This window comes from Antechinus flavipes, chromosome 3 (genome assembly GCF_016432865.1).
Source record: "Antechinus flavipes isolate AdamAnt ecotype Samford, QLD, Australia chromosome 3, AdamAnt_v2, whole genome shotgun sequence".
Lineage (NCBI taxonomy): Eukaryota > Metazoa > Chordata > Mammalia > Dasyuromorphia > Dasyuridae > Antechinus > Antechinus flavipes.
The window spans coordinates 40,836,494-40,862,147 of NC_067400.1; the positions used below are offsets into that span (position 1 = coordinate 40,836,494).

At 42.5% G+C, this 25,654-nt stretch overlaps 1 protein-coding gene across 9 annotated transcripts in view; it reads right to left on the minus strand.

Moving 5' to 3' along the window:
* Positions 1-25,654, minus strand: part of MCF2L2 (MCF.2 cell line derived transforming sequence-like 2) — a 333,832-nt gene that overhangs the window by 55,031 nt on the left and 253,147 nt on the right. For all 9 annotated transcript variants that reach the window (XM_051983258.1, XM_051983256.1, XM_051983259.1 and 6 more), the window contains 3 exons: positions 12,716-12,782; positions 10,284-10,399; positions 7,090-7,159 (listed from right to left, as the gene is read on the minus strand). In XM_051983258.1, the coding sequence (XP_051839218.1) occupies positions 7,090-7,159; positions 10,284-10,399; positions 12,716-12,782 (253 nt within the window). The remainder of the gene's footprint in view (positions 1-7,089; positions 7,160-10,283; positions 10,400-12,715; positions 12,783-25,654) is intronic.

A 25,654-nucleotide genomic window follows, 5' to 3' on the forward strand; every position in this document is an offset into this window, starting at 1 on the left:
GACGTTTAACATCGGCAGAATCTGGGCACCAAGGGGTGCCAGCTGCTGCAGAGAATAGTGTTCACTGATGTCAAGAGGCCCCTTCTTGCTGAGTTCCCGTGCTGACTCTGTGTGACAGGGCATCTGGGCAGAGCTGGGGAAGGAAGTGGCAGCCCTTCCAGCGTCTCTGCCAAGAAACCCCAAACAGGGTCCCAGAGCGCGGGACCACCGGAACCAGGCCAGGGTCTGCCTCTCGAGTCGCGGCGCCAGCGGGGCTCCCTCCTCCTCCAGGGCATTTGCATTTGTTCTCCCACGGCCCAGGCCATCATTCAGGATTTGCATGTGTATCTTTTCTGCAGAGCTCCCACTATTAGCCGCCCCTCCCCACCCTCAGAGGGCCGCTCCCAGAAGCCTTTGGTCTCCGGACATTGTCCTTCCCTCTGTTTTTTGGGAGGGGGTGTAGAGGACGCCAGGAGGTCTTTGCCCGTTGTTTGCCACTTCACTTGTACAGAAGCTACAGGTTTCTCCCTGATGTGGGGGCTCGAGACGCCGTTCCGACTGGCCGGCCTGGGAAACGTCGGGGCTTTGCGAGGGTAACTGTGCTGGGAGGAAGCCGAGTCCGAGGCCGGCCCAGAAGGGACCACGGGCGAGCGGATTCGCCTCTCTCGGCCTCAGGTTCCTAAGGGGCACAAGGGCCCCGCTCTGGGAAGTGGGACGTCGCTCCCAACGCACTATAACGGGAGGCACACAGTAGGCATCCCATAAATGCTCGACGATGGCTCAGCGACTAAAACCTGAGCTGTGTTTGCGTTCGGGGAGAGCGGAAGCGCCGGCTTCTTGTGCCCGTCGGAGAAGGGCGGAATCTGAGCCCGAGGGGACCTCGGAGGCCGGAGGCCTCGGAGAGCAGAACCTCGTGGGGAACTCGGGCTGCCGAGGGAAGTGCGCTCTGCTTCCTCTGTCCCTGCCCCTGCCAGCCACCCCTTCTCCCCTCCGCCCGCCCGGGGCCGCTTCCCCGTCCAGACCTCAGCTTCCTCCTCCACCCGGGCTTAGACGGTTGGGGAGCATCACACGCAGCCTGCAGAACTGCTGAGGGCAGCAAGAAATGCAACTGGGAAATGTTCAACAAAATAAACCGCAATGCAATGTAGCAGGGCAGAACAGCGCGGGATGTTCTAAGTCAGGGCGGCGGGGCAGGGAGCGACCCCTGAGTGAATTGGAGGGCCCTGGACCGGGGGGCTCCAGATTTAGGGTCCAGCGACCTCACACTGAGTCATGGGACAAGTCCCTACGTAAGTGGGGGATTCGCCCAGGGATGGCATTTAGGAGCCCCAAGAATCTCCACGGGGCCCCCCAAAATAAAATGGAATATGTCATTGAGGAGAACAAGTTTCTTGCGTACCATGGACGACACGAGGCTGGAAGGTGTCCGTCGGAGCAAAGGTCTGGGGCTGCTCGTGAGCTGTCAGTTCAGTGGGGGCCAATGACCCGGCATGGAAGCCCCCAAAAGGGAGCAGCAGCTGCATAAAGGGCCCCCCGGGGCCCAGCACCTGGAAGGGGGGCAAGTATGGCTCACAGGCAGGCTCTCTAGCTCTGGGATCTGCTTTAGGAAGGATGTGGGTCATCTGGAACATGTCTGGAGGAAGAGGGTCGAGATGGCAAGAGCGCACCCAGAGGCCACTTGGGCCATTCCCCAAAGAATGGGGGCAGAACAATAGGGACCACTGGGGGCAGGCCGCGGAGCTCCCCCAAAAGGGAAGGATGCCCTTGGAGAGGAGGGGGTCACCCAGAGGCGCCCCCCAGACAGCCAGAGCCAGGGCTTCCGGCACCGCCCTTCTCACTGCAGGACCAGTCTTTCCTCTCAGGCTCTCCCTGGAGGCAGAAGGAGGGAGCTGGAACTGCTGGCCGGGCGGCCACTCCTTCAGGACCGCTCCTGGGTCACTCACTCAGCACCCTCAGCATCTCAGGGAGGCCGGTCCTGGCTGCCGTCCCAAGGGAGGGAGGGCGGCCTCGCTCTGTCAGACTGGACAGAATGAACAAGCCCACACCCAACGCCTTCCCAAACGGCTCTCAAGCTTTTCATCCTTCCTTTTACCCGCCAGCCCTTCCCCTTTCCATTACCCATCTGTATGGTTTTGTAAGGGAAGCAGTAGCAGAGAGTGATTCATATATATGCATGTACATGCACGTATGGGTATGTTCATATATGTGTGTGTATATATTGCATATATGTATGTGTCTGTATGTAGTATTGTGTATAAATATATACACATAAAATATACATATATGTATGTGTGTGTATGTAGTATTGTATATACATATAGATACACATAATATACACATATATACACAATTCTCCATCCACTAACAGAGTCTGCTTTGTTATCTCTGCTTTTCTAAAAGTTCTATTGCACACGTTTACGGATCATTCCCAGAGCTCCTTTCTTATCACAATCCCTTCTTCCTTCCCCCTTTATCTCCGAAGAGGCTATCAGGGACAGCATTGTCATTAGGTTTGGGGGTTTTGTTTGTTTTTAACGAGGGCATTATAAGGCTCTGCAGGTCTGTCCTCCTCAGATGCTCCTGGAGTTTATGTGGATCTACCCGTTTCAGGAAAATAACAGCCGTGGCTGTAGTTCCCAGTTGGGATAATCGGCAACATTTAAGCAGGAGTTTGCCTTTCTGCTCCCATTTCGGTTTGTTTTTCTCCCTAGATAACCCCTGGTCTTTTGTTTTAGTTAAAACAAAAATTCAGGCTCCAGAAAGTGTTCAGATAAGGACTTGAGCGGGGTGTGTTAGAGCAGGTCTGCTAGTGGTCAGACTCAGAGAAAGGTATCTGTGGGAAGAGCCCCCTGGGGGGGAGGAGCCCCTCAGAGCTGGGTCAGGTATGTGGACATTAACTCCATCCTCGGAAAAAACGGCCCTTCTCGGCCTGGAATCTTTCTTTCTCCGTTTGCCGGTTGCTCCAGTGCTCCTGCTCCTTTCTGGATCCGCTCGGGAGCTCCCTACTCCTAGGCCGGGTGTGTTCCTTTTAGGTATGACTCAGTCTTGTGCCTCTAAGAAATTGCTCATGGGGCTGGGAGGGAGTGCCCGCTCCTCCCTCCGGCCTGCAGGCTCCAGGATGCCAGTCAGCTCCCAGCTAACACCGAGGAGTGGCGGGCACACAGCCGGGGCCTGGGCTAAGGCAGCCTTCATCAGCTGGGATCGCCCCTCAGAGAAGGAGAGCCTGGTACCCTCGTGGCAACAGCTGCTGCCTTCTGGCTCCACAGTGCCCAGCCTCTTGGACGGGTAACAGGGCCTGTCACCTTGAGGTCACTTGCCTGTCAGTGAACTTGCCCCCATAGAACCTCTGACTCTCAGGGCTGGGGCAGGGTTGGTCTCCCTCCTCTTGGACCTGGACCCTTCTTAAGCCAGCCCTCTTCCCCACTTCTCTGCTCCTGTCCAGAGCCCCTCCATCCCTTCAGCCTCCTCCATTTGCCTCCTGGATTCACTTTCCATCTCTCCCATGATCACTTGCAGCCTGAATTATTATAACAATCCTTTAATTGGACTCCTTGCTTCCAGGAACTTGACTAGCCCTGGTCAAGCTTCCTCTCACTTCCAAGATCAAGCACAAAGTCCCCCGTTGGTCATTTAAAGTCCTTCTCACCTGCACCAACCATTCTGGAGAGTGGTTTGGAACTATGTCCCAAAGGCAACCAAATGGGGATATCTTTGACCCAGAGAGACCAAAAATGGCCAACTCGGACTAAACTATTTATAGCAGCTTTTTGGGGATGGCAAGATGTTGGAAACCGAGGGGAGGTCAGTCAATAGGGGAATGACTGAGCAAGCTAGGATACGGGAATGCAATGAAACATTATGCAATAAGAAATTATGAACAGGCAGATTTCAGAAAAACCTGGAAAGACTTATGGGAACTGCTGCAAAGTGAAGTGAGCAGAACCAGGAGAACCTTGTACACAGAACCAGCAGCGGTGTACAATGATCAATAAGACTGACTCAGCTCTTCTTAGCGACCAATGATCCCAGACAAGTGCAAAAGAGTCACAAAGGAAAACAATGCCTACATCAAGAAAATAACAGATGAGCTCTGAATGCAGATTGAAGCATCCCCCCTCCCCATTTAGTCTATTTTTTTGTGTTTCTTTTTCTGTTTGATCTGTTTCTTCTTTCACAACTGTGACTTTATGGAAATTTTTTTTGCCTGATAGTACATGTATAAATTAGATCAAACTGCTTACCATTTTTTGGAAGAAGGGGAAAAGCAGGAAAGAAAAATTTGGAACTCAAAATTTTGTCAAAATAAATGTTAAAATTTTCCTGATTTGTAATTGTGGGGGAAAAATAAGATACTATTTTTAAAAAAGAAAAAAATCCTGGCCAGAACAATAACAACAACAAGAAAACCCCCAAAGTCCTTCACAACCACATTGTCCCTATTTTTCCAATTTTCTTTACTTCCTTCCATGAACTCTCTGTGATCCATCAAGAGTGTACATACTTGCCTCACATAATTTTTCCCCTTACAGACAATCTTTAGCTCAACTAACCTGGCTCTCTTATCTTCCTCACAAGTGACTGACCGAAAGATGAGAGACAGAGAGAAAGACAGAGACAAAGAGGGAGAGAAAGAGAGAAAAAGTAAAGTTATATTTCTTCTTGTTGTTCTTGTTCTTGTTGTTCTTCTTATTGTTCTTCTCGTTCTTGTTCTTTTTTTCTTCTTGTTCTTGTTCTTCTTGTTCTTGTTCTTGTTGCTGTTCTTGTTGTTGTTCTTCTTGTGTTGTTCTTGTTCTTGTGCTTGTTCTTCTTGTTCTTCTTCTTTTTTTCACTTCCCTGGAGCATTTACTCTGCAACAGGATCACTGAATCAAAGGTTTGATGACTTTTCTGGGATAATTCCAAATTGTTTTCCAGAACCCATAGGCTAACTCATTGCTACCTCAACACTTCCTGGAAGAAGTTAGCAGAAAGAGCTACTAGTTCCATTCTGGGCACTACAATTTTGGAAGAACATTGTTGGAGAACATCCAAAGGAAGACAGATAAGAAAGATGGGGCACAAAACCTGGAATCTCTGCCAGGTGAGGGGTGGGAAGGATGCTCAGCCCAAGTCTCAGAGAAGAAGTGGAGAGGGCACTCCTCAGTTATTGTGTTCTGGATTGAGGGGTTCTCTTGAGGAAAGATAGAAGAGACATATTCTGTTTGGTCCCAGAGGGCAGGACCAGAAACAATGGATGGAAATTACTAAGAGACGAATTTAGACTGAAGTCTAGAGCTAGAATGGCTGATGCTGAGAGGAAACAGGTCACTAGAGGTTTTTCTGCAGAATGACCATTTGTCATTTTTTTCAGGGCTGCTCAAATTCTGTGATTCCCAAGAAATGGGCTGAAAGAAGAAATCTGGAAAAGAATGAGAAAGTAACTGGCAAAGGCACATGTATGTCCACATGTGTGTACAAGATCCCCCTGGGGGAAAGCAAGAAGGTGCTGAGCTAGGGTCAGGGATGAAGATGACTGAACTGAAATTAGGTCATACTCTTTTCTTATTGGCTACCAGGTGCATTCTGGCCCAGAATGGACTGAACTTTGTCCAGGATGGAGATGGATGGATGCAGGGTTACTATGCAGAAAGGCCTTGAGGCTGGTGAAAAGGGCATAAGTATAGATGGAAGCCACAAAGGTCAGGCGCTCATGGCTGAAGGAGTATTTGTATATAAAAAAAAACAAAAGCAAGAAATTCTTAAATCCACAAAACGTGTCACTCTACTCTGTCTAAGCAAAAACTGACATCTTCTCAGCAAAGGGCCGGCTGCCATTTTCAAGCTGGTGCTATTTTTAATCCCCAAAGATGATAATGTAGGCTATCCCATTCACCAGGACTTTTAAACCAACGTGAGGAGCCTCATTTCGACTCCCTTGCCTCCGGAATATTCACAGTCTCTGACTTCAACTCCTTCCCCACCCCCAGTACCAAGCTTGGTGACCTCCTCCCACCGGACAGCAGGTGGAAGGCCACATTAATTCATCCTATTATTAGTCTAAGTAAAATATCAACAGGAAGGCAAATACTTTTCAGGAACATCACGTCCCGGGCTGAGGTAAGAATCTAAAGGATGCTGGTCAGATCTGTGGATTCCCAACCGCCAATCCCATCATTCCTATTTACACTAACAAGTTACCCTGCATTTATTTTGGGTTTATTTTCCATATAAAGGAGGGGGGATTTGATCTCCCCTCACCTCTCCCAGCTCACTCTGAGCTGGACTGACACCAATTATTGAACTGTTTTTTTTTTTTAGTTCAGGGTGATTGGGGTTGGGAGGTGGGGGGAAGGGAGAAGAAATGTTTTGGGGGAGACAGAAGGGTGGCGGCCGATTGGTTATTTTTCATTGTTGCTCCAGCACGTTCTGCTTTTCCTAATTGCATCAGAGAAAAGTGTTAACCTCTCATAAGATATCACAAGATATTAAAAACTTTAATTTAAAAAATTAACACTACATGATCTTTATGATAGCAAAAGAGCTGGGCGTGGAGGACCAAATTCTCCCTCTCTTACAATTATTTATGAGAGTTTTATAGAATGTAGGCTCCCTGAGGGCAGGCCCTGTTCCATTTTTGTTTCTATCTCTATACACAGTATATGATGTATGTCTAATAAATGCTTGTTGATCGATCGATCTATATTCTTTTTGTATATATTCATAGATGGACCCATCATCTTCCCAATAGACTATAAGAACCTGGAGGGCAAGAACTGTTTCCTTTTTGTCTTTGTGTCTCCATGAGTTCAAATGCAGCCTTAGACACGGACTAACCGTGTGACCCTGGATAAGTCACTTAACTCTGCCCCGGTTTCTTTATCTGTTAATTGAATTAGAGAAGGAAATGGCAAACTGCTCCTGTATCAGGTCAGATGCCATGGAACAACTCCTCAGCAACCACAAAACCCCAGCGTCCCGAGGGGCTGTGTATCAGGCACTTAGCAAATGCTTGCAGATCAGTGGGTCACCAGGCAAAGGATTAAGGAATAAAAGGCTTGAGACCAGTGCCTCGGACTCACCGCTGATCCCGAGCATGTATGAAATGGGCTGAATCCAGGAAAGGCGAACTTACCCTTTTTAGAAAACACCGGCCAAGGAATTCAGGATTTTCGACGCAGTTTTCCAGTTCTTTAAGAAAAATCCTAAGGAGAAAAATGTAGATGGTTTGGTTTTTTTTTTTTGTTTTTTTTTTTTAATATACTGGCTTAAGAACAATGATCAAAGTTTGAATGGGGGCTGGAGGGAAGGAAGGGAAACAAAAATACACCATGCTGTTCTCCTCACTCTGCAGTCTCCTTGTTATTAGCAGCAGCCTAGGCCCAAGGCTGCCCCGCCAGCTCCAAGGCCTAGGGGTAAACAGCCTGGACACTCTCAGTGTGAGAACGAGGAGGGAAAGGGCATTTGGAAGAGCTGGGCTGCGTCCCTCTCTGTCCCTTTCTATTTGGGGAAGGAATTCCCCTATGGGGCTCTGCCAAATGAGGGGGAGGGCTGGATGCTCTCCAAGCCCCTCTGCCTCTCCTAGGCTCAGGTTCTGAGAGTGGGAAAACACTGAGGCCGGTGGCCTAGGATCACTCAACCACGTGTTCCCCTCAACCAAGAGCATTTATTAGTGACAGCAGGGGAGGGGATTTGGGTTGTCTTCCCATCTCTCCCTCTGTACTGGGAACACTCTATCAGTGGAAAGAGCTTAATCAATATGTTACCTATTTCTGTACCCATTTCTATCTGGCTCTGTGTATCTCCATGTAGATCTAACAATCATCCATCCATCCATTCATCCATCCATCCAATCTATTAATATTTATTTAAGTCTACTGGTCTATCTATCTAGTTCCATATCTACCTATAGATGTAGACATTTATTATTTATTAGATATTAATCAATGTCCAAGGCCATTTATCTGCTTATCTATTCATCTGTGTAGCTACGTATCTATCTATATATACCTATACATCAATCACCTATTAAATCCATTTAGCCATATTTATTTAACAATGTCTAAGTTGACTTGTCTCTCTATTTCTATGTCCACCCTTGAGGGGCAAGTTTGTCTTTCTTTGTATTTCCAGTGCTCATTAGCACCAAGTAAGCACTTATTGGATTTGAGTGCAAAATGGGAGCAGAGGAAAGGCTGACCTCCAATCCTACCTCGCTCACTCCCTAGCTGTGTGACCTTCGGCGATCACTAGTCCCTGAAAACCAATTTCTTCTTCTGTGAAAACATCAGTGACAACCCCTTCCTCCAAGGGGTTGTTGCAAGAACTAAGCTCATGTGTATATAGGATTTCCCAAGCCTCTTGTATGTCAGCTTTGATCATTACTGGGGGTCTCGCCTTCTAACATGGTCTCTTGCGTTTGTGTCTCAGCTCTGCCGGCTCCCAGTAAGTGCTTAAGAAATGTTATTCTCTATGAATTCATGAATTTCCATCTTGGACCCCCCTTAGATCCCTTGGAGATCTAGCCTCTCTGCATGGTAAGCCATGAGAAGGGAGTATTTTCTTCATTGCTGGTTGGAGGGGGTGTGGGGCCAGGGAAAGCGCCCTGACCAGATGTTTCCTCCCCGAGGGCCAGCTTCCTCATCTGTAGAAGGAGAGGGCTGAGCCCGTTGATCTTTGAGGTTTCTTCCAGATGTAAATCCAACAACCCTAGTTCAAAAGCTTTCAGGGACATACAGCCCAATATGGTCAGCCCAGACGCCAATTAATTGTTCTCACTGACTCTAATACTGGATAAAATGCCATAAAAAATAAGACTCCCTTTTGCCTGAGTTTGAATGCCCTTTCCTAAAATAAAAGCACAAGAACTTGCCTTAATTGCCTCCATTCCCAGGCTACATTGATGAAAAGTCTGTTTTAAATTCTCAATTGAATTAAGTGAAGAGGGAAAAAAGCCATTTTTGTTTTATTCAACTCCTAACCCCACCAGGAAAATTCTCAAGCTGTGCAACGAGCCAGGCAACGTTTAAGACTAGGGATGGAACCAGTCTGGCTTGGGCAGTGATTTAATTACAGGCTACAAGCTGCAGCCTGAGCATTACACTGCTTCCTCCTTAATCCGGGGAGGTTAAGCAAGAATTCCTCTGACCAGGGTAATCAGGGACTGGGAGGCCCACGAAATTACTGGGGCTGCCATTTCTACCGAGTTGGGGTATTATACAGAAAGTCCCTGCTCATCCGTGACACGGACATGGAAATGATGGAAACTCTACCTCCACCTTCCTTCTTTGGAACCTTGGGGGACTATTCTGTTCACCCAAATCAAGCAACCTGCGTTTGCCTTTACCTAACATAGGTATAGATGTCTACTTGTGAGACAATGTGGAGGAGCACCGGAACACTGACCCCAGGGTGGAGAAGAACTGAGTGCAAATCCCTTCCTGGATACATCTGGCTGGGTGACCTGGGACAAATCCCTGAATTGTGCGGGGATCAATGTAAGGCCAGAAGATGCCCGCTTGCTTTGATAGAGGGACAGAGGGATTTCCCCACATCCATGAAATCACAGGAATAGTCCATAGCCCTAATGAGCTTTAACTATATTAGTCTATCTCATATCATGAAGGGGAGCTGCATTCTGCACACTGAAGAAATCTTATAAGCTTTAGTAAAACGTATAAGAAAGCTTTACTAGAAAGAAAGCTTATATAAAGGGGTCCTCAAACTTTTTAAATAGGGGCAAGTTCACTGTCCCTCAGACTGTTGGAGGGCCTTTGTTTTGTGAGCCTTTAAATAAAGAAACTTCATAGCCCTGGGTGAGGGGGATAATCGTCCTCAGCTGCCCCATCTGGCCCAGGCCAAAGTTTGAGGACTCCTGGATAGCATACTTACGAAAAGAATAAGCAAATCAACACTGATTTTTCCTTCATCACTTAAAGCATTTCAGTTAAAGAAAGTCCATTGTTTTCTGCCCATTCTGCACTGGAGTGAGCTTCTCACATACACTCATTTTCCCCATTGGAGAGAAAAATGGCTCGGAAGTCCCTCTCCCAGCTTCTCGGGAAGTCTTCCCTGGCCTCCTGAGATGTCATTGCTCCATCTTCTTCCCACTTGTGAATACTCTTCTCGGTTCACAGTCCAGACCTTTCAATCCTCCCCATCCCCACAGAAGCTCCTTGAAGACCCTAACTGCTTGGTTGTTGAGCATAGTCTTTTGTAGAGTGGACGGTATTGGGGCTGAGTTGTGAAGGGAATGAGGGATGCTAAGGCTGGAAGGTGAGGAGGGAACAAGAACCTTCCCCGAGCAGGGCCCCTCTGGGAGATACACACCTGTTGTGGAACTCATGGATTTCAGGGAGATTTCCAAAGAGAATTTCCTTTTTGTTCTGAAGAGCAACTGGGATCAGGTGATTTAAGTCTGGATTGTCCATTTCTGCTGCATAACCCTGCAATGGGGTGGACAGATGGGAAGAATCACAGATAGGAACATGGGGAGGAAGATGCTCCTGATTCAGCCCTTCCCCTCTCAACCACTCTGCGGAGAAGGAACTGGCTTTACAATCAGAAAAATCAGAGGTAAAATGAGGCAATTGCACTAGATGGGCTCTTGGTCCTCTTCTACTTTCAGAATTCGGATGCTGCTCCCTTTCCCCCCAGCCCCCACCTAGGACCCCCCAACATCAACAAGCTGACAAATGGGCACTCCATCCCCCATTTCCTGGCTTCCGTCTAAGCTGCTCTCCACTCTCCTGCTAAATTGCCTCTGCAGGCCCCAGACCTTTTCTGAGGGTGGAAGGAGGCAGCCTTTGTGCTTCCAGAGATGCACCAGAGGATTTGCAAAATGCAACTGAAGGCTGGTTCTTCTCCTAATGCTAAAGCACCACTTTGCTGGCTCCCTAGTCTCAACAAGTTAGGTCTGGAAAAACAAACTCTCATTCTTGGTAGATGGAAAAGACACTGGATTCGGAGTCAGAGGACAAGGGTTCAAATCCTCACTCTGCTGATCACCCGTATGATCTTGGGCGAGTAACTGGACCTTAGTTTTCTCATCTATAAAAGAACTTGGATAGGGAAGAGAGATACCCAATCCACAGCTTCCAGACTCTCATTGAGAGATTACAATGTAATAGGAAAATGTTTAACAAAATAAATAAATTGAGTCTCTATGCAGCCCGCAGGGATCACTTTCTATTTGTCTTTAATACCATTAATCTCTAAGCTCTCAGTCTATGACTTGATAACCTGCATAATCTTGGGTAAGTCACTTAACACTTAACACCCTGTCCCATCCTCTTTACCTGCCATTCAGTTTCCTAGATAACAAAATGAGAGGGAAACCATCTCTCTGACATAATCTTTATTTTACAAAATTCAAAATTTCCTCCAGCGTATGTGCCCATTCTTTGTAATACAGTGATCAAAATACTTTGCAGGGGTTGTATTTTTATGAAGTGGTACTTAAGAAGAGAAACAGGCTTTCTAATCACATACAAAAAAGGTAAATTTCCCTAGTTTTTATCAGCATGGAAGTACAAAAAAAAAATCTAAGGTTTTCCTAAGGCATCATTTGCAAAAAGTTTCACCTCAGGCTTGATTTTGCTATATCAGATGAAATGCCAGCCCTCAAAGCAATTTAAACTGAATATCTTGTTAACCACTTGATGTTCGACATCAAGGCAAACAACTATGTTTGCTTAAACATATCCAACATATATAGGACTGCTTGCCATCTAGGGGAGGGAGTGGAGGGAGGGAAGGGAAAAATCGGAACAGAAATGAGTGCAAGGGATAATGTTGTAAAAAAATTACCCTGACATGGATTCTGTCAATATAAAGTAATTATTAAATAAAAATTAAAAAAAAAACTATGTTTGCTTAATGACTTTATATTTAAATTAATTAATTTCAATGTATAAGATATCAGAATGTTCCCCCCCCAAGTTTCTCCCTCTAAATCTCCATGAGATTTTTTTGTTTATTCGTTCTCATGAACTTTTCTTCTTTGTATTCCTCATATTTAACTCCCTTAATTGCCTTATAATATTAAAAAATGTGTATAACATAATTTGTTTAATCATTATCTTATTTTTGGACATTTAGGTTATTTTTCATTTTATTTTCATATATGTAGAATGTTCTATACAAACACAGCCACACAATGCTATGAAAATCTTTGATTTGATTAAAAAAATTTTTTTGATAATCATTTTTGGGAACATTATATGCTTAACAATGAAATCATGAGTAAAAAGGTATGATTATTTTAATAACATTTACTGAGTACTGCCAGATTGCTGTCTAGATTTTATATCTTTGCAATTCTACCAACAGTAAATGATTATATGTGTTTCTCTACAACTCCACCCTGAATGGTAGAAAATATATGATCTTATAAAAGCAGAAAGGTTTATTTTTATTAAAATCTTGATGGAAACTATTAAGATTGAAGAAAATGTGTTTTTAGTGGATCTACAATTTCTTTAGAATGGGAAATCTTTTATAGATTTATAGAATAGGGGTATGAAAACTCCCTCTGCAAGTAGAGAATAGGAGCCTCTCTACTCTTGGAGAGTTGGTCACTTAGGGCCCTGAGCGATGAATCTCTTGCTGATGTTCAAATAGGTAGTAAATGTCAGAAGTGGGATTTGAATCCAAGCTTTCCTGAATCCAAAGCTGGTTCTTTATGCATGAACATAATGGATTCTTGTTGTGCAACAGAAGTTCAGCAGGATCAAAGTATTCCAGAAAAACAGTCAGCTTACCTCAATTATACTTTGAAGTTCCTCAACATAAACTCGTTCTGTCTCAATCAGCTCATGCATGATGTGGCTAAAACAGAGAAAAGACCAAGATGCTTCAGAATCCACAGAAACACTGTACTGCTGATTTTTTTTCTCCTACCTCATATCTCTGGATATTAATAAAAATGAAGGATTTAGCTTTGTTCTGTTCTATTGTCTTAATGCATACTTTTGGACACAAGGGAAAACTGGGACAATATGCATAAATCTCAAAGATCCAGTGGTTATAAATGGGCTACAGATTTTCTTTATGATGTGAGACAGTCATTTTACATATACAAGAAATAATTGATTATTAATATATTTTCTACGTTCCACTGCTTTGTTCACAAACCAAATTCAGAGCTATTAAAAACTCATTTTCCCCATTCATGCACAAATGCCAACTGAAAGATGGGGACAAAGTGGAGAGATGTGGGCTAGATTCTATGAGCATATTAGAAGAGCTTTCCTAGGTCAGAGTCAAAGGGGAGTGCTGGGGAGAGCGGGTCAGGAGAGCTGTCCAGGGTCTATCAGAGAGGGGTCAGGAGAGCTGTCCAGAGTCTACAAGAGAGAGATCAGGAGAGCTGTCCAGAGTCTGCCAGAGAGAGATCAAGAGAGCTGTCCAGAGTCTGCCAGAGAGGGGTCAGGAGAGCTGTCCAGAGTCTGCCAGAGAGGGGTCAGGAGAGCTGTCCAGAGTCTATCAGTATCTGGGAGGTTTCATATGTTTATCAAAGACTAGAATGATGCCATAGACCATTGTAGATACAAAACTGAGCTATGGCTAGTATGGGATGATGGATAGAAGAACTATCAGTTGAATTGAATTAGATGGAACTGAATTGGGATGGATGTCAAGTTCTACAACTGGGTTCGAATACTCAATTTCACCAGGATACAACGGTGCTGGGTAAGAGTGGCGGACACATGGCTGGACAACAGTTCCCATCAAACAGTTTTGGTTTCCTGCAGAGTCAATGGGGTGACATGGTCGGAAGCCTTGCCCTGGCTATCTCTCCATCCTGGAAAGATTGCATTCAGGTTTTAGTGCCACATTTTAAGAAGGATGTTGAGAAACCAAAGGAGGAGGACAACCAGAGGAGGCAACCCCGAGGATGGAGGACCTTGAATTCAGGTCATACAAAGAAAAGGAAATGAAAGGGAATACATGTTTATGAAGTATCCACTATGTGCCAGACACTGTGCTAAGTACTTTACAGATATTATGTTATTTAATATCAGAATGGGTAAGAGGAAGTAGGGAGAAGAGAAGACTCAGGGGGCCATAATTTAAATGAAAAATTCTCTCTCAGGACTATGCAAACTGAGGGTGGATTACAACATAGCATTTTTACTCTTTTTGTTGTGATTTACTTGAATTTTATTTTCTTTCTCATTATTTTTCCTTTTTGATCTGATTCTTGTGCTGCAAGATAATTGTATAAGTGTATGTACACTTATATTGAATTTAAGATATATTTTTACCATGTTTAACATATATTGGATTACATGCCATCCGGGGGAGGGGATGGGAGAAGGAGGGGGAAAATTGGAACATACGGTCTTTCAAGGATCAATATTGTAAAAGTTATCCTTGCATATGTTTTGAAAATTAAAAAAACTTCAAAAAAAAAAAGGAAGAAAATTTAAAAAAACTTCAACAAAAAGAAAAACAAAAGTTCTTTCTCCATGGCACATTGATATCTATCTCGTGATAAAGTCTTTAATGTTACAATGAAGGATTGGAAAATAGTACTGGGAAAGAGGCCCAGTTTTGGCATTCCCCTGGGCCCACAAAGCCCTCCTCTAAGGTCCAGTTTAGGGCAGAACACAGTGGAGAGTTGGGGGAGCTCCCTCCAAGGATCTTTGTCTGCCAGAGGGAAGGGCTGATCTGCTCCACCATCAGCTTCCAGGAATACTTATGTACCTAATTACCAGGTGGCATAATAACTCCCACACACATGGCAAAAGTGCCGGATTAACTTTCTTGTAAGTCATTCTTGATCAAACACTAGACGCTACTCAAGTGTGCTTCAGCTTTGTAGTTTGTTGCTGTAGTAACATGCTCGTTTGCTGGGAACTTTAGAAAAGAGGGCACATTGAACTCCTTCACCTGCAGTAAGAGCCACAAACAGAAATAAAAGGGAAAGGAGTTTAAACTGCAAACATAACTGTCATAGAGTTAGATCTGGAAAAGACCTTGGAGGCCATGGAGTCCAACCCCCTCATCTTACAAACATGGTGGGCAGTGAGGTGCCATAATGGATAGAATGCTGGCATTGAAACCAAGAAGATATAATGTCCAATTCTGCCTCAGACATTGTGGTCCTTGACAAGTGTTGCTTAACTTTTCTTTTTTTTAATTGAAGTTTTTTATTTTAAAAACATATATAAGGATAATTTTTCAACATTAACCATTGAAAAACTTATGTTCCAATTTTCCCCTCCATCCCCCCATCCCTGCCCTAGATGGCAAGTAATCCAATATATATTACTTAATTTTTCATCCTCAGTTTCCCCATCTGTAAAATGAGGATGATAATAGCAAATAAAAGTGATAGTGGAGAGTGTGCACTGCAAGGTAACAAAGAGCATCACTGAATGGAACACTTGGGGGTAATCATCTTGCAAAAGAAACATAATAAGAGGGAGGAAGGAAAGAAGGAAGGAAGGGAGGAAGAAAGGGAAGAAAGAAACAAATAAAGAAGGAAGGAAGAGAGGGAGGGAGGAAAGAAAGAAATCCTGTTGCTTGCCATCTAGGGGAGGGGTTGGGGAAAGGAGGAGAAAATTTGGAACACAAGGTTATGCAAGGTCAATGTTGAAAAATTAACTGTGCGTATGTTTTTTTGTTTTGTTTTTTACTGAGGCAATTGAGGTTAAATGACTTGCCCAGGGTCACACACCTAGGCAGTGTTAAGAGTCTGAGACCAGATTTGAACTCAAATCCTTCTGACTTCAGGGCTGGTGCTCTATTCACTGAATCACCTAGCTGCCCCTGTGCATATGTTTTGAAAATTAAAATGCTTTAATAAAAAATGTTAAAAAGAAATTTTTAAAAAGAACGAAATCCTGTCATGTTATTAAACCTCAGAGCTCTAGACAATTTTTAAAATAGTTTTTCCCCAGTTACATGTCAAGAAAATTTTTAATATTCATTTCTATAAGACTTTGAATTACAAATTTTTATCCTTCTCTCCCTCCTCTCCCCTCTTCTGAAGATTTTTTTTAATATAGTTTGTGCACGTGCTAATCATGTAAAACATTTCCACATTAATCACAGAAAGAAGAACCAGATCAAAAGGGGGAAAAACCCTACAAGAAAGAATAGAATTAAATGGGGGAAAATGCTTCCATCTGTATTCAGAGTTCATCAATTCTTTATCTGTTTATGGAAAACATTTTCCTTGATGAGTCCTTTGGATTTGTCTTGGATCACTGTGTTTCTGACAAGAGCTGAGTCAGTCATAGTTGACATCACACAGTGTTGCTGTGTACAATGATCTCCTGGTTCTGCTCATTTCACTCAGTATCAGTTCAAGCCTTTCCAGGTCTCTCTGAAATCTGCCTATTCATCATTTCTTATTGAACAATAGCAGTCCATCAAATTCGTACCTTACTGCTTTTTCAGCCATTCCCAAGCAATGGGTCTCTCCTCAATTTCCAATATTTTGCCATCACAAAAAGGGCTGCTTTTTCACATGTAGTTTCCTTTTCTTTTTTATGATGTTTTTGAGATGTAGACAAAGAACAGTTGCCCAGAGAGAATTCTACCAACAAAATTATAGATCCCTAATAAACAAGTAAGTATTTTCAAGTGGTTGGAATAGAATTCTAATGAACCAAAATCATTAATTCAATGTCAATATAGGCCTGTTCTCTCTCTTAAATTGTAGTAAGTTTATTTATTTTTAATACATATTGCTCTATGAATCATGTTGGGAGAGAAAAATCAGAGCAAAAGGGAAAAACCACAGGAGAGGAAAAAAAACAAACAAAAAAAAGAAGTGAATACAGCATGTGTTGATTTACATTCAGTCTCCATAGTTCTTTTTCTGGTTGAAGATGGCATTTTCTGTCTATTGGGGTTGCTTTGGATCACTGAACCACTGAAAAAAACCAAGTCTTTCATAGTTGATTGTTGAACAGTTTTACTGTTATTGTGTACAATGTATTCCTGGTTCTGCTTGCTTCTCTTAGCATCAATTCATATAAATCTTTTCAGGTCTTTCTAAAATCAACTTGTTCATCATTTTTTTTTACAGAATAATAATATTCCATTACTTTCATATGCCACAATTTATTCAGCCATTCCCCAACTGATGGGTATCTCCTCACTTTCCAGTTCTTTGTTACCACAAAAAAGGCTGCTACAAACATTTTGGTACATGTGGGTCCCTTTCCCTCCTTTAAGGTCTCTTTGGGATTTAAGCCCAGTAGAAACACTGCTGGATCAAAGGATATGCACAGTTTAATAGTTGGGCATAATTCCAGATTGCTCTCCAGAATGTTTGGATTCATTCACAACTCCACCAACAATGTATCGGTGTCCCAGTTTTCCCACATCCCCTCCAACATTCAGCATTATCTTTCCCTGTCATCCTAGCCAATCTGACAGGTGTGTAGTGGTACCTCAGTTGTCATAATTTGCATTTTTAAGCCTGTTCTCTTGGTCCTACTATCACCCCCTGATCTTTGCCACAAGCTGGCCAGACAACAGCCACTGTTGGAGTAAGATTATACAAATATTCCTTTGCCAATCACTACTTTGTACAGGTTGATGAGATGTAAGCCCATTTTCTGCCACAAATGCAATCTCCACTGGCACACAGCTGATTGAAAGGGTCAGGGTAATGAGAGCCTCCTGCATTTTTGATTTGCTGATTACAAACATACTAGAAAGTATGTTTAATTAGAGTGAAACAGCAGGACTACTGGGAAAATCCGTCAGGGTGCATGTTATCCAGCTCCAGGTGGACATCAGCAGCATCTTGTTAGGAAGGACAGTGCACCTCCAGGACATCCATCGGGGCTATTTCGGATCTAATCTCTCAAAGGCCCCAAAGAAAACCACAAAGTTATCTTTCAAACACTAGGCTACTGAGTTAGAATGTTTCTGATTCTTGTTTGTTTAATATATTCTTTCCTTCCTTCCTTCCTTGCTTCTTTCTTTCTTTCTTTCTCTCTCTCTCACTTTTTCTTTACTTTCTTTCTTTTCTTTCTTTCTTTCTTTTCTCTTTCTTTCTTTCTTTCTTTCTTTCTTTCTTTCTTTCTTTCTTTCTTTCTTTCTTTCTTTCTTTCTTTCTTTCTTTCTTTCTTTCTTTCTTTCTTTCTTTCTTTCTTTCTTTCTTTCTTTCTTTCTTTCTTTCTTTCTTTCTTTCTTTCTTTCTTGATTTTCTTTAAGATAGACCTGGATCTTGATTTCCTGAAAAGGGGCTGGTTCTGGGGTCAGCAGACTGGCCTTCAGTCCTGCCTCTGCTCCTCACCAAGGGTGACTTTAAATGTCGATGAACCTCCTCAGGTCTCAACTGATTCCTAGAGTTGGATTAGATACCCTTTAGATCCCTTCCAGCTTTAACTACAATTATATCACAAGACAAATGTACTTTTGTTAATGTTTATTTTTATCTGACTCTTCACGATCCCCTTGGGGGTTTCCTTGGCAGAGATACTGGACTGGTTGGCCATATCCTTCTCCAGCCCATTTTAACAGATAAGAAAACTGAAGCAAAATAAGGTGAAGTGACTAACCTAACGTCACATCACTAATAAGTGTCTGAGGCCAGATGAGTCTTCTTGACTCCAAGTTCAGTGTTCCATCCACTTTGCCATCCAGCTGCCCCAAATCTAACTCTAAAAAGTTGCTATTTTAAGGGAATCACTATCCCATTTTGTACTTGAAATTACATTTTCTGGTTTTTCCACAATTCTCTTCATCTGAAATTATTTTCAAAAGAAAATACTCCAGGCAAAGAAATCAATTTAAAAACTTATGAGTAGATACACTTATTTTAAAAGAAAAGTGTTTTAGGGTTATGCAATCCAGTACCCTCTGAGGAAGAAAAAGCATCACCAGTTGCCAAAGACTTTATCAGAAGGCTGAAATTCTAGGGAGCTAATCGGATGTTTCCAAGAAGTCATTAATCAAGTACAAAGACTCCCTTTTTCAGATTCTTGTATATAAATGCTGTAAACCTGCATCTACCTTTCCATTGGTAGATATATTTATATGCAGATATATAGATACATATGTCTGTATATAAATTATGTAAACATATAAATATATTGAAAACATAATAGTTTGCAAAGTATTTTACAGATATTATTTCACTTGATCCTTACCCTAGAAATCTGAGTCTGAGAGAGATGCTCAGGATGACACAGTTGGTAAGTATTTGGGGCTACATGTCACTCAAGTTCTTCTGATTCCAGGCCCAGCAGTCTGTATATTGGTCCACCTTGCCAGCAGCATCATGGTTGAACAGGTAAAGGACTAATCCAAAAGGAAGACCTGAGTTCTGATCCTATCTCCGACATGTTTTGTATGTACATGGGAAAATCACCTAATTGCTAAGTGCCAAACTGGACATACTTACCACCTACTTCCACCCAGACAACGCTGTAACACTTAAAGTTATAGGATAGTTGGTGACCTGCATCAATGGAGGGAGTTTTCACATGGGGGAAGCTCCCCACACCAAAGAAATCGCTGAGCCAGACCAAAATAAATGGGTATTTAACCGTAATCTTCTAAATAGCTCAAGATTCACAAGAAAATCCTGATGATGTCAGGAGGGGTGGAGGAAAAAAACCTAGTTATTTTGAGTCTGATTTTTAGGCAAAAATTCTGAAACTTGAAGCAGATGAAGAGACTTATCCAGAAAATAAAAAATATTTTCTAAAGAGCCAGGAAATGCCTGCTGCTTCATTAATTTCTATTAAAGATGAACTTAAAAACAATTTTGAGTAACCATAAATGAGAGGCTTCATTCATTTCCTATTTAATATTATTTAATATTTAATTTTCAAATGAATCAAATATGACTTTCATTTTTCTCCATGTGATTTGCAAACATTTGTGCTGTCTTAAAAAGCTCTTTAGGACAGATCTGAAAAAAAGTCTTTTGCATTTATTTTCCCACAAACCAATCTGAGAAGTGACAAAAGATTTAAATGTTAGACCTTAGAAATATGGGGAGATGAGTGGATGTTATACAATCAACTCTGGGGAGATAAATGGATGTTGCACAATCAAGGACCTACCGTTGCTTTTTAGCAAACAAATTTAGAATCAAATTTTGAGACAATTTAGGTCTATTTTTCAAAGTCGTTCTGTTCAAAGTGACAATAACATACTCTGGATGTTGTTGTCCCATCTGCCTTAATTTCTCTTCTAAAATGCACAAAGACATTTCTTCTTTTTCTTTTTCTTTTTTTTTTTTTTTTACCATTATCACCATTAATATTTAAGTGTGCTGAGAAATGATAGGTATAGCAATAGACAAGAAAAAGAAATTGAAGAGATAAAAGATTGAAAAAGATAAAACAATATTGCTTTCCTCCCAAATATTTAAATGATATTTCTTTCCCTAACTATATGTGAAGAACATTTTTATCATTTTTTGGTTGTTTTTTTAAATGCTTTTTATTTGTTGTTGAAGCTTTTTATTTTCAAAACATATGCAAGGATAATTTTTCCATATTGATTCTTGCAAAACCTCGTGTTCCGATTTTTCCCTCCTTCCTTCCACCCCCTTCCCTAGATCGCAAGTAATCCAATATATGTTAAATATATTAAATCCAATATATGCATACAGATTTATACAATTAACTTGCTACATGAGAAAAATCAGGTCAAAAAGGAAAAAAAAACTGAGAAAGAAAATAAGATTCAAGCAAAGAACAGAAGAGAAAATGCTATGTTATGATCCACACTCAGTTCCCACAGTCCTCTTTCTGGGTGCAGATGGCTGTCATGATCACAAGATTAATGGAACAGGTCTGAATCATCTCATTGTGGATGAGAGACATGTCCATCGGAGTTGATCATGACATAATCATCTTGTGTACCTTGTATATCTGGTTCTGTTCACTTCACTTCGCATCAGTTCATGTAAGTCTCTCCAGGACTTTCTAAAATCATCCTGCTGACCATTTCTTATATATATTCCATAACATTCATATGCCATAAATTGTTCAGCCATTCCCCAACTGATGGTCATCCACCCAGTTTCCAGTTTCTGGCCACTACAAAAAGGGCTGCCACAAACATTTTGGCACATGAGGTATGTGTTAAGTCCTTGACTGGTTGAGAGGCCCTTCCTTTTGGTGTGCAGAATTAGCCACAGGATCCCGAGAAATTCAGAATACCCAGTTCGATTGAACTATAATTAAAACTCACAGCTGCCATTTGCAGAGCTCTTCATGGTGTTCAAAGCACTTTCCAGACATCGGATTATCTGAGCTTTCTCCTGATAGAGAGGAGCCTAAGAGAAGCATTCTGGCTAGGAAGGCAAAGCCTACAGGGGCTGTGAATATGTTCTTAAAATATTTTCATAATTGTATTTCAGCATAATTTGGTTTTCCTTATGATCCTATTTCATTTCCTGCACTTAAAAGCCTAATTCTGACAAGGGTTTCTGCACTCAGCTCAAGGCTGCTATGACCATCCCCTCCCCAAAAGGCGAAGAATCCTGTCCTAAGCCTCCTCTAAGTGCTTCTACCAGAACTTGATCATGACAAACGAGAGGCGTTTCTGTTCTCCCCGGGGAGAGCAGTGGATGGGTCCTGTCACAGGTCCTGCAGTCTCAGCCGGCAACAGCATTCAAGCAGGACAGCTTGCCTAATCTTGTGGTTGAGCCCAGGCTCAGCTCACATGCTCAGCTGTCTGGCCCTCAAGTGAATGAATGAACACACCCAAAAAGAGCCCCTCCTGATCTCCTAGTGCAGCAGCTGAGATGCAGCCACAGGGACCCTCCCAGCTGGGAAGAACGGCAGCCAGAGGGAACGTGGCCAGAGAACGAGACTGACCGCAGCCTCGGACACTTAGGGACCATCTTGGAGGTCTCTGAGTCCTGTGTGGTCCATCAATGTGAGGAAATACCATCAATCACTATCTTAGAGAGGGGCCAGGGCTACATAGTCATTAGAGGCTGGGAAGGATTCGAACCTGTCTCTCTCCATTAAGCCCTACACTGCCGTCCCAGATGAAATTTAGCAAGTACAAAAGTCAAATGTTTCCAGGTTCAAAAAAAATCCAACTGGGATTTCAGAGAGGTCTGGAGAGATTTCCATGAACTGATGCTAAGTGAAATGAGCAGAACCAACAGATCTTTATACACAGAAACAACAAGATTATATGATGGTCAATTCTGATGGACGTGGCTCTCTTCAACAATGTGATGATTCAGACCAGTTTCAATGTCTTATGATGAAGAAAGCCATTTGCACCCAGAGAGAGAGAGAGAACTGTGGGAACTGAGTGTGCTTCACAACATAGCATTCTCACTCTTTTTGTTGTTGTTTGCTTGCATTATATTTTTTCTCATTTTTCCTTTTTGATCTGACTTTTCTTGTGCAATATGATAATTGTATAAATATGTATGTATATATTGGATTTAACATATTTTTTAAATGTTGAACATATAGTGGATTACTTGCCATCTAGGGGAGGAGGTGGGGGGAAGAATTTGGAACACAAGGTTTTTGCAAAGGTCAATGTTGAAAAAATATCCATTCATGTGCTTTGAAAATAAAACTTTAATTTAAAAAAAGTCAAAAAAATCCAACTGGATTTGTTCTCTTTTCTCCTTGGGGAAGAAAACAGAAATAAGCTCAGATTTGAATATCTCTATCTTTCTCCTGTTATTTTTTTTATTACAGAATCCTAGAGTTTGAGAGTTGACAGGGCCGTCTACTCTGATCCATCTGAACAAGAATCCCATTTATAGCCTGGCTGACAAGTAGTCATCTCTCACTGGCTGGAAGGCCTTCAAGAAGGGGAGCCCATTCTACTTTGGCTCAATTTTCATTGTTAGGAGTTTCTTCCTAATATCAAGATTCGTCTCCTTGTAACTTCCATCCATTTCTCCTAGTCCTGGCCAGTGTTACCAAACAGATCAAATTTAGCATCTATTCTACAAAGCAATCTTTTAAGTACTTGACAGCCATTATGTCACCCATGAATCTTCTTACTCAGTTCCTTCAACTGATTCTCAGCTGACAAGGACCAGCCTGGTTATCCTCCTTCAGACAACCTCCCACTTATCAAACACTTCCTAAATGGCGGTAGCCAGATTTAACACAATATCCCAGGTGTGAGCAAACTAAGCCTCCAAAAGGACTGCTGTCTTGTTCTGGGAAGCCATTCCTCTCTCCATGTAGTCCAAGTTCGCATTAACTTTTTTTTTAGGGGTTAAGTGACTTGGCGAGGGTCCTACAGCTAGTAAGTGCTGAGTGTCTGAGGTCACATTTGAATTCAGGTCCTCCTGAGTTCAGGGCTGGAGCTTTATCCACTGCACCACCTGGCTGCCCCAGCATTACTTTTTCCTATCATTTCATATTACTAAATCATAATAATAAATTTGCAGTTCACTAAAACCACTCAATTTTTTTCTAGAAAAATTTCTTCATAGCCATACTTTCCCATTCTAGTATTAGTGACCCTGATGTAAATCTTTCCCTTGACTGAGATATTCCAATGGACATATGATCTCTCTAATTCTGTTTTCTTTCAGACAATGATGATCCCGTTCCTTTCATGTGTGCAGTTTTTGATAATGTCTTTCCAATGCTTCATCTTGGGAGGTCCATTCAAAGACCAGAGTCTCCCTCAACTTCCTCCAACATGGTGGGGACAGACCAGACTGGAAGGGCTCGGGCTGCTTACTTTTCATTTCCCCCTTTCCCACATGAGAAGCCCATCTTCCCTTCTGAGTAAGTGTGTTCCTGGATGACCTCCTTTCCTCCGAGGAGTTCTCAGTTCATGTTTCAGGCTGTACACTCTCCCTTTAAACTAATTCTGTTCTGACGTGTTAGACTCAGCGCGGGTTCTCTGTCAGAGGATCTCTGGATCCTGGCTCCAGGACCAGTGACCCTGGCCAGCCTTTCTCTGCCCTAGAGCCTGCCCTGACCCAAGAGAACACCCTGGCTTTATCCCGCTTCTGCGTCACAGAGCCTAACACAGTAACCCATGACTTCCTCCCAAGTTCTCATCACTTCTTAATTAGATTAGGAACAAGCCAGAAGAATGCTTCCCGTTAATTATATCCTCTATATTCCAAGGAATTAAATTATCGCTCAGGCAAGGCCAGAGCGGATGGGCACAAGCCTGGCACATGCCCAGATCGCCACCATCCTGCCTCACTGCCCTTTCTGGTGACTCCATGCCAAGGGTGGGACACCTCCCAGAGCCCTCAGCCCTTTGCCAGCCCCGCCAGCCCCTCGTTCATTCTCCCACCCACTGGGATTCTACTCTGCCCTATTGCAGTCTGTGGAACCTCCCGGAGCGCAGAATTACAGAACTTTCACAGAGCTGGATGGGACCCCCCTCGGTCCCTTTACCACTTTGCCAATGAAGACCTGAAGTCCAGGGAAGAGAATTCACTTACAATCCAGGGTCACAGGCTAATGATCTCTTAGGACATCAGAGGGCATCTATTTTAACCCTCTAAAGTCACAATTGAGGAAATTGAGACCTAAGAATAATGGTACAATAATAACTGTTCATATATTGCCAAGCTTTTCACAAGCACCTTCTTGGCTGGTCTTCAGAACAACCTGAGAGGCAGATGGTATTATTATCCCCATTTTACAGATGAGGAAACTGAGTTAAATGAGGTAGAGTGAATTGCCCCAAACTAGCAGGTTTCTTAAACTAGATCAAATTGAGTGGATTAGAATTCAGATCTTCCTGACTCTAGGCTGAACTCTATTAGCTGTATCACAAAAGGCAGATGCGTCTCTCCTCATAATGCAGAATAGTGTTTTATATTACCATCATAAAATCAAATTATATCCGTAGTTCTAAGTATACCCATAACAGAAATACAGTTCTCAAGAGTTCTTTCCTTTTTATGCTTCTCTTGAGTTCTGTGTTTGGAGATCAATTTTTTGGTACAGTTCTGGTCTTTTTGTCAGAAATAGATGAAATTCACCTAAATCATTGAACAGAATAGTGTTTTACACCAGAGATGGAGAGACAATCAGCCTCAGAGTGAGGAAGACCTGGATTCAAATCTACCTCCTGACACATACTGGCTGGGTAACACCGGAGAAGTCCATCAGCCCCTCATTTCTGTAGGTGACTTTTAAAGCATTGTGGATGAGGTGTTTCTCTGCAGTGTTGGGGGGAGTTCACCCATGACTCAGAAAATGTCCAAAGAAAACATAGCCCATTCTTCATGGGCTTATTGCAAAGCTCAAATGAGAGAATGTTAATAAACTGCTTTACTAACCTGACAGAGCCACAGAAATGACAACTATCATTAATGCTATGTCTTATCCCCTCTTTTATTGATTTTATTTTTCTAATAGGGGAGATAGACCTAAAAATGTGCTGAATATATATATATATGTATATATGCATATATATATATAATCATAGTAAGTTTGCTGTCCACTTAAACCACTGGATTTTTTTTCCTAGAAAAATTTCTTTGTAACCATATTTTTCCCATTTTTCTATTAGTGATCCAGGTATAAATCTGAATGACTATAAAGAGAAAATAGAATAATAAAAAAAACTATTATAAAAATTTTTTAAAAAGAAAAATAGAATAATTAGTCCACGGGAGTTTGGGAGAAGGCGGTAGCAATTCAAGGAATCAGGAATGGTTTCATGTAGGAGATGGGGCTTGACCTGTGTCTCAAAGGAAGAGGGAAATTCTGTGAAGCACAGAAGAAGAAGAAGAAGAATGATATTCC